This window comes from Lampris incognitus, chromosome 4, assembly GCF_029633865.1.
Source record: "Lampris incognitus isolate fLamInc1 chromosome 4, fLamInc1.hap2, whole genome shotgun sequence".
Taxonomy (NCBI): Eukaryota; Metazoa; Chordata; class Actinopteri; order Lampriformes; family Lampridae; genus Lampris; species Lampris incognitus.
The window spans coordinates 67034759-67051875 of NC_079214.1; the positions used below are offsets into that span (position 1 = coordinate 67034759).

The 17117-nt window shown below is 43.8% G+C and overlaps 2 protein-coding genes across 2 annotated transcripts in view; one reads left to right on the forward strand and one right to left on the reverse strand.

Annotated features, from left to right (window-relative positions):
- Positions 1–17117, forward strand: part of cep89 (centrosomal protein 89) — a 103212-nt gene that overhangs the window by 71231 nt on the left and 14864 nt on the right. The gene's annotated exons all lie outside the window — the stretch shown is intronic.
- zgc:165481 (uncharacterized protein LOC100073327 homolog) lies at positions 1283–16366 on the reverse strand. The gene is made up of 2 exons (XM_056278739.1): positions 16255–16366; positions 1283–2031 (listed from the first exon to the last, which is right to left on the reverse strand). The coding sequence occupies exons 1-2, from the start codon at positions 16364–16366 to the stop codon at positions 1283–1285; spliced, it is 861 nt and encodes a 286-aa protein (XP_056134714.1).

Genomic DNA, 17117 nt, shown 5'->3' on the forward strand with positions numbered 1-17117 from the left:
TCCGGATATGCGTTTTTGTCTTTGTGTTGCACTAGTGTGGGCTGGAGGAAACAATGTTTTGTTTCATTTCATGTGCGCAAGTGCATGAAATGAAATGACAAATAAAGTGACTCTGATTCTGAGATAGAGGGAGACAGTGTGAGAGAGAGAGACAGACAGACTAATAAAAGCAGCCATGCGACAGAGGAGCAGGGAGTCCAGGAGAAACAGAGAAAATCAGAGCTGTGTTCTGTGTTAAATCACCATTTTATTTCGTTTGAATCATTACCAAAGAAAATCATCTTTTTATCTATTTCCAGAAAAAAAAGCAGCTTTATTCATTTTCTCATCAGAGGATCGGTAGGTAGAAGGTTCACCTCCAGTCCTCTGTGATATCTGCAGTCCATCTCTTGCGATGCTTTTGGTGACTTCATCATAACCCGCCGGTAAGGCAGCGCTCACACTGTGTTGAAACTGATCACCCCATTTGTGCACACAAAGCAAAAATGGGATAGTGCGATAATAAGAGAACATTGCCATGGCAACAGGCAAGCAGTTTGGTAGCACGCTGGCATGTTTCTTCATAAATATTCTGGATGTTATGTATTGATCTAATCTTGTTGTATTCTTGTAGCTGGCACACCAACCACAGGTCACATTAAAAAAAAAAAAAAAAAATGTGAAATTTACCAAGAACTCAAACTGCAAACCTTCTACCATGCTGGTTGTTTCATATTTCCACCCCAGTAGAACGTTAATGTAGTAATATTATCATGTAACGTTGGGAAGGAGCATATGGCAACAGTCAGTTTGTCCAGATCTCCAGGAGTGGGAGTGGCTTTCTACCCATGCTTAATATTATTGGTTATTGCCTCTTAACTACAAGCAATGTATTCACTTAAGCTGGACAATTTTTCTTTTTGGGTTTGTGACCATTGTGTGCAAATTGTGGCCACACTGCCTCTTTACATTGATGTTTTATTGATTCACGCTGCCTCAAACTGTGGTGTAGTGTACAGTGTGAAGCAACAGTCAGACACAGTACAGAGTACTGATAGAACACATCACAGAAACTTGGATCCTAGTGGGACACACACACACAGATAACATAACACAGAACAGTGTGTGACAGTGAGTCAAACTTCTCTCATGAGCTGTAGTCGGTCTTAGACTGGCAAACACCACAGAATCCAGTACAGTCTGATCCGATTTCTTTGCACAGGAGAATTTGCAGACTAGCTGACCTGGCTACCTCCCCAACCTGCCTCCAACACTTTTGGCAGATGAGCAGAGGACTAGTCAATCACGTCCTGTGGAAACAGTCACACACGCCCTGGCAGAGACACTGGCAGAAGCCATAGACTAGACAGACGGTCAGGCTGGAGGGCACCAGGCTCACACACACCACGCCCAGCGTCACCCTCTGGATCACCAGCAGGTAGATCCCTAGAGGCAAAGAACCGAAGTAGAAGAAACCCAAAAGCCAGACCAAGATGCGAGGGACATGCTTGCACAGACTAGAGAGTCTGTCCGGGTCTGCTGGACCGTTAGAACCCACCGACACCGAGTCCAGACTCTGCTCTGCATAGAAATCTGAGCTACCGGTTCGACTCGGGGAGCGCTGAGTCTCCCTCTGCACCTCCATGATGGTGATGACCAGGCAGTTGGAGGAGTCATGTGTGGGGCTGGAGGATGACAGGCTCTTGGGGGACAGAAGGACCTCCCGGCTGTGGTCAGAGCTCCAGGACTTGTCTCGAGTCGCCAGGCGGGACATGATGTTCGAGTCGTCCGGGAGGCTTGACACCTTGAACCCTGACACCTCCGTCTCATGGCGACAGAAGGGGCAGGAGACGCAGGCCGGGCCATCTGCTATGTCCAGAATCTTGCTGAGGCAGCAGGCGCAGACACGGTGCAGACAGTGAAGAATCTTAGGCCGGCGGTTGTGGGTGTTGTAGCGCTGGTAACAGATCTTACACTCCAACTCCTCCTGAGGAGAACAGGACTTCTCCTCCTCTGGCTCCGTCTGAGCATTGCTCATCCTGGACTCATGTTCTAGAGAGACAGACAGAGAGATGAAAAGTATTAGTAGTTACGGTGCGTTTACACTGAATGCGATACCAAATAAGAAATATTTATTCACACAAAAACAGCATGAATATATCGTGAAGGTAGTTTGGTGACATCATCATGAAGTTCTACCAGTGGCTAATAAGTTAACATTGCACACTAGCATATTTCCCAGTAAAGTATCTTAGAGCAAATTCACTGACCTATTCCTGCAGTTGCCGGAACAATGGCAATTCAACATTTTCCAAGTGAATATATGGCCTTTCACCAGAACTTAAACTGAGCAACTCGGTCCTTAACTGACTTATAGAGGGAGGCACTTTCTTATAGTCATGCTTTAAGCTGATTGGTTCATCCATCCATTATCCAAACCACTTATCCTGCTCTCAGAGATGCTGGAGTCTATCCCAGCAGTCATTGGGCGGCAGGCGGGGAGACACCCTGGACAGGCCGCCGGGCCATCACAGGGCCGACACACATTCACACCTAGGGACAATTTAGTCCGGCTGATTCACCTGACCTACATGTCTTTATGATGGTGGGAGGAAACCGGAGCACCCAGAGGAAACCCACGCAGACACGGGGAGAACATGCAAACTCCACACAGAGGACGACCTGGGACGACCCCCAAGGTTGGACTACCCCGGGGCTCGAACCCAGGACCTTCTTGCTGTGAGGCAACTGCACTAACCACTGCGCCGCCATGCCGCCATTACAAGCAAAATCATTGCTCAAGTTAAACAGCTTTCAGCTCGAGCGAGTGACCATTTCCCTCATTTTGTCATCTCAGTGTGAAACAGCAGCTTGTTGCACCATTTTGTCTCTTTCTGTGGTTTGTGGTCCGGCAGTGTGTGTGTGTGTGTGTGTGTGAGAAAATGGCATGGAGAGGAGCATCTGAAACAGATCAGTGACAAAACCTCCCAGTATGACAGTGCTTCAGAGACGGATATGAACCAGAGGGGGGGGTTAAGACAGTTTGTGGAGGCACAGTAATGCTCCCCTCAGCTCTCATCAATTATTCACCTCCTGTTCCGGCCTCTGCAGCTATTCTGAGAACAACACGGGGGGAATACACACACACACACACACACACACACACACACACACCTCTTATCACACCTCACACATGCAGACACACAACACAGGAGATTGTAGCAGTGTATGTATGTGCTAATTTACAATTGGGAAAATTGTTGCACAGCAACTATTATTAACTAGTATTATCACTGGACAGCTCTTTCTCCACCCCCGAGTCCCCCTCTCACTGTCTCCCTCTCTCACTCTGTCTCCCTCTCTCACTCTGTCTCCCTCTCTCACTCTGTCTCCCTCTCTCACTCTGTCTCCCTCTCTCACTGTCTCCCTCTGGCTCTGTCTCCCTCTCTGTCTCTCTCCCTCTCTGTCTTCCTCTGGCTCTGTCTCCCTCTGGCTCTGTCTCCCTCTCTGTCTCTCTCCCTCTCTGTCTTCCTCTGGCTCTGTCTCCCTCTGGCTCTGTCTCCCTCTCTCACTGTCTCCCTCTCGCTCTCTGTCTCCCTCTCTTGCTCTCTGTCTCTCTCTCACTGTCTCCCTCTCGCTCTCTGTCTCCCTCTCTTGCTCTCTGTCTCCCTCTCTTGCTCTCTGTCTCCCTCTCTGTCTCTCTCCCTCTCTGTCTCCCTCTGGCTCTGTCTCCCTCTTGCTCTGTCTCTTATGGATGATAGAGAAGGGACACTGACAGCGGTTTAACTCAGCAGTGCTGTAGTTAACCTGAGGATAAGAGTTTTCCAGCTGCTCGAGTGAAAACTGGGGACGTATCTGACTTGGTTGGTTCAGATGAACAGTGTCAGTATCCTGTCTGAACTACTGTATTTCCACCTGCTGCTTAAATGATCGTCCTGGAACAGGTAGAGAGAAATCCACAACACTGTCAGGTTACTTCTTCAATATCGCTGTGTCTATACATACTGATACACATGGTACACAGACAGCAGTACCTCTACCAGAGTAACCTAGTACCACAGTAATACATACTGATACACATGGTACACAGACAGCAGTACCTCTAACAGAGTAACCTAGTACCACAGTAATACATACTGATACACATGGTGCACAGACAGCAGTACCTCTAACAGAGTAACCTAGTACCACAGTAATACATACTGATACACATGGTACACAGACAGCAGTACCTCTAACAGAGTAACCTAGTACCACAGTAATACATACTGATACACATGGTACACAGACAGCAGTACCTCTAACAGAGTAACCTAGTACCACAGTAATACATACTGATACACATGGTACACAGACAGCAGTACCTCTAACAGAGTAACATAGTACCACAGTAATACATACTGATACACATGGTACACAGACAGCAGTACCTCTAACAGAGTAACATAGTACCACAGTAATACATACTGATACACATGGTGCACAGACAGCAGTACCTCTAACAGAGTAACATAGTACCACAGTAATACATACTGATACACATGGTACACAGACAGCAGTACCTCTAACAGAGTAACCTAGTACCACAGTAATACATACTGATACACATGGTACACAGACAGCAGTACCTCTAACAGAGTAACCTAGTACCACAGTAATACATACTGATACACATGGTACACAGACAGCAATACCTCTAACAGAGTAACATAGTACCACAGTAATACATACTGATACACATGGTACACAGACAGCAGTACCTCTAACAGAGTAACCTAGTACCACAGTACATACGGATACACATGGTACACAGACAACAGTACCTCTAACAGAGTAACCTAGTACCACAGTAATACATACTGATACACATGGTGCACAGACAGCAGTACCTCTAACAGAGTAACCTAGTACCACAGTAATACATACTGATACACATGGTGCACAGACAGCAGTACCTCTAACAGAGTAACCTAGTACCACAGTAATACATACTGATACACAAGGTGCACAGACAGCAGTACCTCTAACAGAGTAACCTAGTACCACAGTAATACATACTGATACACATGGTGCACAGACAGCAGTACCTCTAACAGAGTAACCTAGTACCAAAGTAATACATACTGATACACATGGTGCACAGACAGCAGTACCTCTACCAGAGTAACCTAGTACCACAGTAATACATACTGATACACATGGTACACAGACAGCAGTACCTCTAACAGAGTAACCTAGTACCACAGTAATACATACTGATACACATGGTGCACAGACAGCAGTACCTCTAACAGAGTAACCTAGTACCACAGTAATACATACTGATACACATGGTACACAGACAGCAGTACCTCTAACAGAGTAACCTAGTACCACAGTAATACATACTGATACACATGGTACACAGACAGCAGTACCTCTAACAGAGTAACATAGTACCACAGTAATGCATACTGATACACATGGTACAGAGACAGCAGTACCTCTAACAGAGTAACATAGTACCACAGTATTACATACTGATACACATGGTGCACAGACAGCAGTACCTCTAACAGAGTAACCTAGTACCACAGTAATACATACTGATACACATGGTACACAGACAGCAGTACCTCTAACAGAGTAACCTAGTACCACAGTAATACATACTGATACACATGGTACACAGACAGCAGTACCTCTAACAGAGTAACCTAGTACCACAGTAATACATACTGATACACATGGTGCACAGACAGCAGTACCTCTAACAGAGTAACCTAGTACCACAGTAATACATACTGATACACATGGTGCACAGACAGCAGTACCTCTAACAGAGTAACCTAGTACCACAGTAATACATACTGATACACATGGTGCACAGACAGCAGTACCTCTAACAGAGTAACCTAGTACCACAGTAATACATACTGATACACATGGTACACAGACAGCAGTACCTCTGACAGAGTAACCTAGTACCACAGTAATACATACTGATACACAAGGTACACAGACAGCAGTACCTCTAACAGAGTAACATAGTACCACAGTAATACATACTGATACACATGGTACACAGACAGCAGTACCTCTAAAAGAGTAACCTAGTACCACAGTAATACATACTGATACACATGGTACACAGACAGCAGTACCTCTAAAAGAGTAACCTAGTACCACAGTAATACATACTGATACACATGGTACAGACAGCAGTACCTCTAACAGAGTAACATAGTACCACAGTAATACATACTGATACACATGGTACACAGACAGCAGTACCTCTAAAAGAGTAACCTAGTACCACAGTAATACATACTGATACACATGGTACACAGACAGCAGTACCTCTAACAGAGTAACCTAGTACCACAGTCATACATACTGATACACATGGTACACAGACAGCAGTACCTCTAACAGAGTAACCTAGTACCACAGTAATACATACTGATACACATGGTACACAGACAGCAGTACCTCTAACAGAGTAACATAGTACAACAGTAATACATACTGATACACAAGGTACACAGACAACAGTACCTCTAACAGACTAACATAGTACCACAGTACATACTGTTACACAAGGTACACAGACAACAGTACCTCTAACAGACTAACCTAGTACCACAGTACATACTGATACACATGGTACACAGACAACAGTACCTCTAACAGACTAACATAGTACCACAGTACATACTGTTACACAAGGTACACAGACAACAGTACCTCTAACAGACTAACCTAGTACCACAGTACATACTGATACACATGGTACACAGACAACAGTACCTCTAACAGACTAACATAGTACCACAGTACATACTGATACACATGGTACACAGACAGCAGTACCTCTAACAGAGTAACATAGTACCACAGTAATACATACTGATACACATGGTACACAGACAGCGGTACCTCTAACAGACTAACATAGTACCACAGTTCATACTGATACACAAGGTACACAGACAACAGTACCTCTAACAGACTAACATAGTACCACAGTACATACTGATACACATGCTACACAGACAACAGTACCTCTAACAGACTTACATAGTACCACAATACATACTGATACACATGGTACACAGACAACAGTACCTCTAACAGAGTAACATAGTACCACAGTACATACTGATACACAAGGTACACAGACAACAGTACCTCTAACAGACTAACCTAGTACCACAGTACATACTGATACACAAGGTACACAGACAACAGTACCTCTAACAGACTAACCTAGTACCACAGTACATACTGATACACAAGGTACACAGACAACAGTACCTCTAACAGACTAACATAGTACCACAGTTCATACTGATACACAAGGTACACAGACAACAGTACCTCTAACAGACTAACCTAGTACCACAGTACATACTGATACACAAGGTACACAGACAACAGTACCTCTAACAGAGTAACATAGTACCACAGTACATACTGATACACAAGGTACACAGACAACAGTACCTCTAACAGACTAACATAGTACCACAGTTCATACTGATACACAAGGTACACAGACAACAGTACCTCTAACAGACTAACCTAGTACCACAGTAATACATACTGATACACATGGTACACAGACAGCAGTACCTCTAACAGAGTAACCTAGTACCACAGTAATACATCCTGATACACATGGTACACAGACAGCAGTACCTCTAACAGAGTAACATAGTACCACAGTAATGCATACTGATACACATGGTACAGAGACAGCAGTACCTCTAACAGAGTAACATAGTACCACAGTACATACTGATACAGAAGGTACACAGTAGTGATGCGCGGGTCGACCCACAACCCACAGGTCCTGCAGGTCCCCCGGGTCGGGAGGGTTCGGGTAAGCTTAGCAGAAAGTCCCACGGGTTCGGGCGGGCAGGTCAAGAAGTGACAAAGTAGCCCTCCCAGGAAGTTATAAATAACTTACAGAAACATTGCATGCAATAGGCTAGGCTGTGCATTACTGGTCCACCTCCCCCCCTCCCTCCCCCGCTTCTCTCTCTCTGACACACTAACGCACGCAAGCAAGCAGCTTGTTCATCAGTTTGTGACTGTGGGTTTGGTCCGTGTGTGTATTTTATGGTGTTGAGGCTTCACCCATGACTTTTTCCATAAGTGGTATCTGTAGCTTGTGTTTACACTGCCAAAACTTTTTTTGTGTGTGTCAGAAAGAGGTGTAGGTGTGTGTGTGTGTGTTTGTGTGTGAGAGAGAGCAAGAGAGGCCGAGCGTGGCAGAGTTCATGTCTTTACGTGAAGGGTTCCTGGTCTTGCTGCTTTTCAACAATGAAGAAACCCCGTTTGGAACGGTTCTTCTCTGTCATGGTTGTGTGATCTGGGCCGTCGGGGCTCGCCTGTTCCCCATCCCAACTGGTATTTCGGCTCACCTGCGCCCCACATGAGTAACCCTGATTGCCCATGCTGTACTCACCTGGGGCCTCGTGTATCAATCATTACTATGGGCAAATTTGTGCGTACACACCCCTGGATTTTTTTAGCCCTCAAGACTGTCTGACAGTCAGCAGCAAAGCATGATGGTTATTTGTAATTCCTTCCTCCTAACATCTATTGTCTACCTCTTGCAGCAAGCAATCATCCAGGCCTGCAAAGACATGTGTTAGCCAATTAGTGTCTAAATTCAGGAGTTACCCAGGTTCTACTTAGTTACTTAGTTAGTTAGTTACTTAGTTCTCTGAGACAAACTTCATGGCTAAAAAAATCCCATAGGTGTGTACGCACAAATTTGCCCATAGTAACGACTGATACATGAGACCCCTGATCCCTAGCCCTTATTTGAATTGCGGTTCCTGTTCCTGCCCTGCCCTACTCACCTGTTGCCCATTTCCCTGACTGGCTCTCCAGCAGGTCATATGTTCCCCCTGGTTGCCCTGGCGTCTTTGTCGGCTCGTCACACAAACGCCTATATGTTGACTCCTGGTTTGCGGATGCTTCATGCCTTATCCTGAGTCTTCCTTGTCGTCTGTAGCTACTGTTCCTGCTGTCTGTACATTTGTTTATGTTATCAAAACACTGCTCTAGCCCAGTCTGTCCTGGACTCGTGCATTTGGGTCCTCAATGCCTGCCCCCGGCGTGACAGTCTCTACTAGTTTCAGTAGCCTCACGCTGTAAGGCTGAGATACAATAGCTATGCCATACAATCAGTGTGTTATGCTGGGCACACAGCCCAAAAACGATTTAGTGCACCCCTGCTCACATTGCTGTAGCCTGGGCTAAATCTGGAGGTTTGCAGGTCGGGTCGGGTCGGGTGGTTAATGAAGACATATTTTAGTGGGTCAGGTGGGGCGGATTGGCTGTCATAATGGGTCGGGTGGGTGCAGGTATTAAAAAACCCTGACCCGAGCATTACTAATACACAGACAACAGTACCTCTAACAGTACCACAGTACATACTGATACACATGGTACACAGACAACAGTACCTCTACCGGTACTAACATAGTACCACAGTACATACTGATACACATGGTACACAGACAACAGTACCTCTACCGGTACTAACATAGTACCACAGTACATACTGATACACATGGTACATAGACAACAGTACCTCTACCGGTACTAACATAGTACCACAGTACTACATACTGATACACATGGTACACAGACAACAGTACCTCTAACTGTACCACAGTACATACTGATACATATGGTACACAGACAACAGTACCTCTAACAGACTAACATAGTACCACAGTACTACATACTGATACACATAGTACACAGACAACAGTATTGTGGTAATATGTTACAGACTAACATATTACCACAGTACATACTGATACACTTATTACCACAGTACATACTTATACACATGGTACACAGACAACAGTACCTCTAACAGACTAACGTAGTACCACAGTACATACTGATACACATGGTACACAGACAATAGTACCTCTAACAGACTAACATAGTACTGTAGCTGTATTCTGCAGCAGTGGGGGATCATCAGAGCTGTTTAATAAGTGTGACCACAGAGCACCAGACCCGGAAGGATGTCTGGTCATATTCCCTCATCAGCAGAGGAAAGCTTATATCAGAACAAAATGCCCGTAAGCAAGAGCATTTGAATTTTTGTTATTTGTTTGTTCTTGCTGCTTTCTTCGCATCTAATTTGTCTCCAGCAGCACAATTTTATATTGGTGCTGTTTTGTACTGTAGCTTGTTGCTGTAGAGGTCAGGCAGTGGTTTGGAACAGAGACAGATTTCCATCCCCATAAGCATGCTATGTATCCAGTGAGACACTGAAGCCAGTATCCATCTAAAGCCAGTATCCATGCTCCTGAGAGGGAGCATCTCTTCTGACAGGGAGCCCGTGATGAGCTGGAGATAGAGCCGAGAAGCTCGGTTGAACCTTCAGCTTCTCATCCATGTGCTCTTTCTTCTCACTGTATGTTTGTGCAACAAGTCGCTCCGTCCTCAGGGAGACGCTATATAAAGACATGTCAATATTTCATTCATTCATGACCATTAAATATGGATTGTTAATGGGTAGCCCTCTGTGTGACTCCCTGCCTGATGAATATTTCAGCCCTCTGGAGGATGCCGGAGAAAAAAAATCAACTCTTTCCAGGTGAAGCCCAGCTGCAGTATCCTTCAGCTTTCACCCAAATCCTAGAGCAAATAAATCCTGAGGATGTAGGGAGCATATGGGACACAAGTAGTCAGAATGAAGTCATATGAAATCATTCTATCTAGTCATTCCTCTGAGTAGAACATTCACTTTGGCTTCACCCGTTTTGTTACTACAATGACGCAAATCTGTGATGCATCTGTCTGTAAACAATCGTTTGCTCCAGCTGTGTTTAGTTTACTAAAGCCTAAATCGATGAAATCTACAGGGAGTTTCTATCCAGGGAGGTCCCTCTCTATGCAGTGGGCTCAGCCTGACCTTCGAACCTCAGTCTGCGGATCTGTGTTATCGATTTGTGGTTGTGGACCACTGAGATCAGAAAAGAGTGAGACTAGCGCCCCGACTTCCAAGCATATCTCTGTGTCCCTACAAGTCTCTGGAGGTCCAGCAGAAAGTGGAGACAGCCAAGCATTGCCCAGTAGATGAAAATAGTAGTATTCCTCCTCTATCTGTCCCCCAATCTTAGGAACACTGACATCACTTCCTGCTACCTTGTAAATACACTCCTTTTGAACTCCACCTGCTGGGTTGAGTTTATTTCGGGATGTAGAATTCTGGCATGAAGAGCTTGTTATACAGGCCGTCTGATGTAAAAACATATATTTCACTCAGCCTAGCAGGACACTCAACAGTCAACCTGTCAATTAGTAAATGTACAGTAAATCTCATACTGGTTAACAGACTCATTCTAGTTGTGTACCCCTCCTGAGAGGGACTCAGGAACTGTGAGCTCTGAGTCGAATAAAAAAAGAAGACATAACTGGACAGATTGCAAAAAATCTTCATCTGAATTGCTTCTTGAATTGCTTTTATCAAATGCTACAGACTTGTTCAGCATCCCCATCTTTATAACTTTTTTTGTGGCTTTTTGCCCCCCCCTCCCCCAATCGTATCCGGCCAATTACCCCACTCTTTCTGAGCTGTCCCGGTCACTGCTCCACCCCCTCTGTCGATCTGGGGAAGAATGCAGACTACCACACGCCTCCTCCAATACATGTGGAATCACCAGCCGCTTCTTTTCACCTGACAGTGAGGAGTTTCACCCGGGGGACGTAGCACGTGGGAGGATCACGCTATTCCCCCCAGTTCCCCCTCCCCCCAAAACAGGCAGCCCGACTGACCAGAGGAGGCGCTAGTGCAGCGACCAGGACGCATACCCACATCCGGCTTTTTACCCGCAGACACGGCCAATTGTGTCTGTAGGGGGACGCCCAACCAAGCCGGAGGTAACACGGGGATTCGAACCGGCGAGCCCCGTGTTGGTAGGCAACAGAATACGCGCATGACTTGTCATAAGTTTGCCCTCTATAATATCCGATCTATTACCAACAAAGCCCATCTAGTCAATGACATCATCAGAATAGTCCAGCACAAACTGGACTATTCTGAAAAAAGTACAATCTACTTAGTTGGGAAAACCTCATCAAATACAAAAATGTCTGCATAGTTAATAAGATCATGCATGGTTTAGCTCCTCCTCCTCTGCACAGCTTCAACAACTTCAAATCTACTATAAACAGAGCTACTAGAGGTGCAGCTAGAGGGGACTGCACAATCCCACTCAGGAGAACTGCATTTAGTCAGGCCGTCTTCTCCTTTAGGGCATCACATCAATGGAACTCAGTACCACAATCAATCAGGGTCCGCATCCTATTATTAATTTAAGTGTAATGTCAAGAAATTACTTATTAAGAACCAACAATGTCAACACTGATGCTATTCACACACACCTCAAACATGTTAACTGTATTGTACATTAGCCGTTATGTCTGCTTATATATATTATTTTCTATATTATCTTTTTCTACATTATTGTATATTCTGTATATATTTTCTTGTTTGTTTGCTGTTGTTGTTCTTGTATATTAATTATATATATATATATATATATATATATATATATATATATATATATATATATATATATATATATATATATATATACACTACCGTTCAAAAGTTTGGGATCACATTGAAATGTCCATATTTTTGAAGGAAAAGCACTGTACTTTTCAATGAAGATAACTTTAAACTAGTCTTAACTTTAAAGAAATACACTCTATACATTGCTAATGTGGTAAATGACTATTCTAGCTGCAAATGTCTGGTTTTTGGTGCAATATCTACATAGGTGTATAGAGGCCCATTTCAAGCAACTATCACTCCAGTGTTCTAATGGTACAATGTGTTTGCTCATTGGCTCAGAAGGCTAATTGATGATTAGAAAACCCTTGTGCAATCATGTTCACACATCCGAAAACAGTTTAGCTTGTTACAGAAGCTACAAAACTGACCTTCCTTTGAGCAGATTGAGTTTCTGGAGCATCACATTTGTGGGGTCAATTAAACGCTCAAAATGGCCAGAAAAAGAGAACTTTCATCTGAAACTCGACAGTCTATTCTTGTTCTTAGAAATGAAGGCTATTCCATGCGAGAAATTGCTAAGAAATTGAAGATTTCCTACACCGGTGTGTACTACTCCCTTCAGAGGACAGCACAAACAGGCTCTAACCAGAGTAGAAAAAGAAGTGGGAGGCCGCGTTGCACAACTGAGCAAGAAGATAAGTACATTAGAGTCTCTAGTTTGAGAAACAGACGCCTCACAGGTCCCCAACTGGCATCTTCATTAAATAGTACCCGCAAAACACCAGTGTCAACATCTACAGTGAAGAGGCGGCTGCGGGATTCTGGGCTTCAGGGCAGAGTGGCAAAGAAAAAGCCATATCTGAGACTGACCAATAAAAGAAAAAGATTAAGATGGGCAAAAGAACACAGACATTGGACAGAGGAAGACTGGAAAAAAGTGTTGTGGACGGATGAATCCAAGTTTGAGGTGTTTGGATCACAAAGAAGAACGTTTGTGAGACGCAGAACAAATGAAAAGATGCTGGAAGAATGCCTGACGCCATCTGTTAAGCATGGTGGAGGTAATGTGATGGTCTGGGGTTGCTTTGGTGCTGGTAAGGTGGGAGATTTGTACAGGGTAAAAGGGATTCTGAATAAGGAAGGCTATCACTCCATTTTGCAACGCCATGCCATACCCAGTGGACAGCGCTTGATTGGAGCCAATTTCATCCTACAACAGGACAATGACCCTAAACACACCTCCAAATTGTGCAAGAACTATTTAGAGCAGAAGCAGGCAGCTGGTATTCTATCGGTAATGGAGTGGCCAGCGCAGTCACAAGATCTGAACCCCATTGAGCTGTTGTGGGAGCAGCTTGACTGTATGGTACGCAAGAAGTGCCCATCCAACCAATCCAACTTGTGGGAGCTGCTTCTGGAAGCGTGGGGTGCAATTTCTCCAGATTACCTCAACAAATTAACAGCTAGAATGCCAAAGGTCTGCAATGCTGTAATTGCTGCAAATGGAGGATTCTTTGACGAAAGCAAAGTTTGATGTAAAAAAAATCTTATTTCAAATACAAATCATTATTTCTAACCTTGTCAATGTCTTGACTCTATTTTCTATTCATTTCACAACATATGGTGGTGAATAAGTGTGACTTTTCATGGAAAACACAAAATTGTTTGGGTGATCCCAAACTTTTGAACGGTAGTGTATATATATATATTTTTTTTTTGTTTTACTATTTTATTATCCTAGGACGCTTAACAACATCAGGCAAAGGGACTGCGATGGAAACTAGCCTCGTAGCTTACTCGGGTACATTTACATTTGTTTTGAATGTTGATTAATGGACATTGTCCCTTCCCAAATAAACATTTTTGTTTAAACATTTATGTCTCACGGAAACCTGGCAGTCACAGAATGACTTTCTACAGCTAAATTCACAATTCCACCAGGATTTGTTTACATATGTAAACGTCGGTCTTCGGGCAGAGGAGGCGGCGTTACGCTGATCCATCGGGATAATATAAAACTAAAGCCACTCTCTCTACCTAATCAATCTTCCTTTGAACTGCACTGTACAGACCACCTAAGGCAGTGTTTCTCAACCCAGTCCTCAAGGAACCCCTATCCTGCATATTTTCTTTGCAACCCTGAATAGGTACCTGTTTGTAGTTATTCAACCAATCAGCAATGAATTTTGTCAGATGTTGCACACCTTGCATAATTAAGTGCTGCGAGATGATTGGTCAAGTAAGTACAAGCAGGGCTACCTATTCAGGGTTACAATGAAAATCTGCAGGATAGGGGTTCCTTGAGGACTGGGTTGAGAAACACTGACCTAAGGCATCAAATATTTTTATGACTAAACTCTAAACAGTTTTAACCACCCTTAGTAAAATGTCTCTAAATATAATCCTAATGGGGGATTTAAATGTTAATTTTGATAACACTGACGACATGTTCACCAGAGATTTTAAAGCAATGTTAGATTGCTTTGATCTAACACAATATGTCAACTTTACAACCCACACCAAGGGTCATATCCTTGACTCAGTTTGCTGTCCCGGCACCGCACCATATAACATCACCTCTGCTGAACTACCCATCTCTGACCATAAAGTTATGTTATTCAACACCGACCTACTGCTCAGTAAATCAAGGGTGCATCGTACCATATCATACTGCAACATTAGCTATGTTAATCCAGATGATATCAGTAGTTTAATTACCTCAAACCCCATTCCTGCTCCCACCTCCTCACTCCCTGATCTTATGGACTACTACAATACCCTTTTACCCCCTGCACTTGACAGTTTAGCTCCCCCTGGAAACATGGGTTGTCTCATTTGCCCATACTTCTCCCTGGTATAGTCCTGAATTACATCAGCTCAAGGCTATAGGTCTGCACCTTGAGAGGCTTTGCACTAAGACTGGACTTGCTGTTCACAAACAAATGTATTCGGATCATATACTTCATTACAAAAATTATATTTCAATGGCTAACACATCCTATTATGCAAATATCACCAGTACAGTTGAAGGGAATACTGGAACTCTCTTCTCCACAGTTAAAAGGTTACTAAACCCACCTGCAACCAATATGAACAGTAACCTTTCTAATGAACAATGCTCTACTTTTTTGAAGTTTCTCAACTCCAAAATTAGTACCATTCATGAGCAGCTAGCCTCTGCTAATATCATGCAGACTGGCTTACCATCAGCAAGCGCCATGAAACTGTCCCCATCCACTGTCCTGTGGGACTTGTCTTCCAACTGAAAATCACATTTCTGAAAGCGCTTTGAGTGGCTGTTGCAGGTAGAAAAGCGCTAGAAAAGCACTATATAAAATGCAACTTGATTGATTGATTGATTGAACTTATTACTAAGTCGAGCACCTTCACATGTCAACTGAATCCAATTCCCACAACCCGAGTTAAAACATACCTGCCCTCTATCAAGCTCCCTGATAACCCCCATCATCAACTCCTCTCTGTCTACTGGTACAGTTCCCCTTTCACTGAAGGTAGCCATAATCAGACAACCTCTGAAAAAAAGTCTTATATTATAGAGGGCAAAGTTTTAGATTCTACTGACCAAAACAACTACTGGCCTATTTCCAATTTACCATTCATCTCCAAAATCCTTGAGAGGGTAGTTGCATCTCAACTACCTTGATAACAACAATCTCTGTACACATTCAAGCTGGCTTTCACCCCAAACATAGCTCAGAAACAGCCCTGGTTACGATCACCAATGACCTCCTTTGTGCAGTTGACTCCGGTCTCCTCTCTATCCTCATCCTCTTTGACATTACCACAGCCTTTGATACTATATCCCATCAGCTCCCAATGGATCATCTGGTTAGTACTGGAATTGGGGGGTACTGTGTATCAGTGGTTTGCTTTCTACCTTACAGACAGGGCACAGTTTGTACAAATTCAGAATTACTGGTCAGAAAGTTTGATAGATAGTTATGGAGCCCTAAAAGGTTCAGTTCCTTCTTGGCAACATCCTCCGAAACTATGGTATTCATTTCCACTGTTATGCTGATGATACACAGCTTTATGTGTCTACTAAACCCACTACCACTCTCCCCTCTAGTACCCTCACTGTGTGTCTCCATGATAAACATATATGGATAACTAATTATCTGAAATTCAACAGTAGTAAAACTGAACTACTACTCATTGGCACTACATCTACATTCTCAAAAACTATTATTTACTCACTCCCCATTGCTGGAGCCACCACACCTATCTCCACTCAGGCTAAGAGCCTTGGTGTTATCCTAGATAGTATCCTTTCCTTTTCCAGTCATAGAAACGATGTCTCCCGGACTGCCTTTTTCCATCTGCGAAACATCTTCAGACTACGCCCTGTTTTAACACAACACTCCACAGAAGTCTTAGTCAATGCTTTGGTCACACCTACTGCAATGTGATCCTGGCAGGCATCCCCAACAAACTTATCAACTTATCGGCTTCAACTCATCCAGAATTCTGCAGCACAATTACACGTTCACAGTCCACTGACCATGTCTCTCCCCTGCTGATTCAATTACACAGGCTTCCTGTGTCACGGCGGATTAATTTTGAATTTTTATAGTCC

Coding starts and splice junctions, on each gene's coding strand:
- zgc:165481 (XM_056278739.1), bottom strand. CDS start 16,366: ATGATCCATTGGGAGCTGATGGGATATAGTATCAAAGGCTGTGGTAAT. Junction 2,032..16,254: donor AAAGGAGGTCATTGGTGATC/GTAACCAGGGCT, acceptor CTGTCTCTCTAG/AACATGAGTCCAGGATGAGC.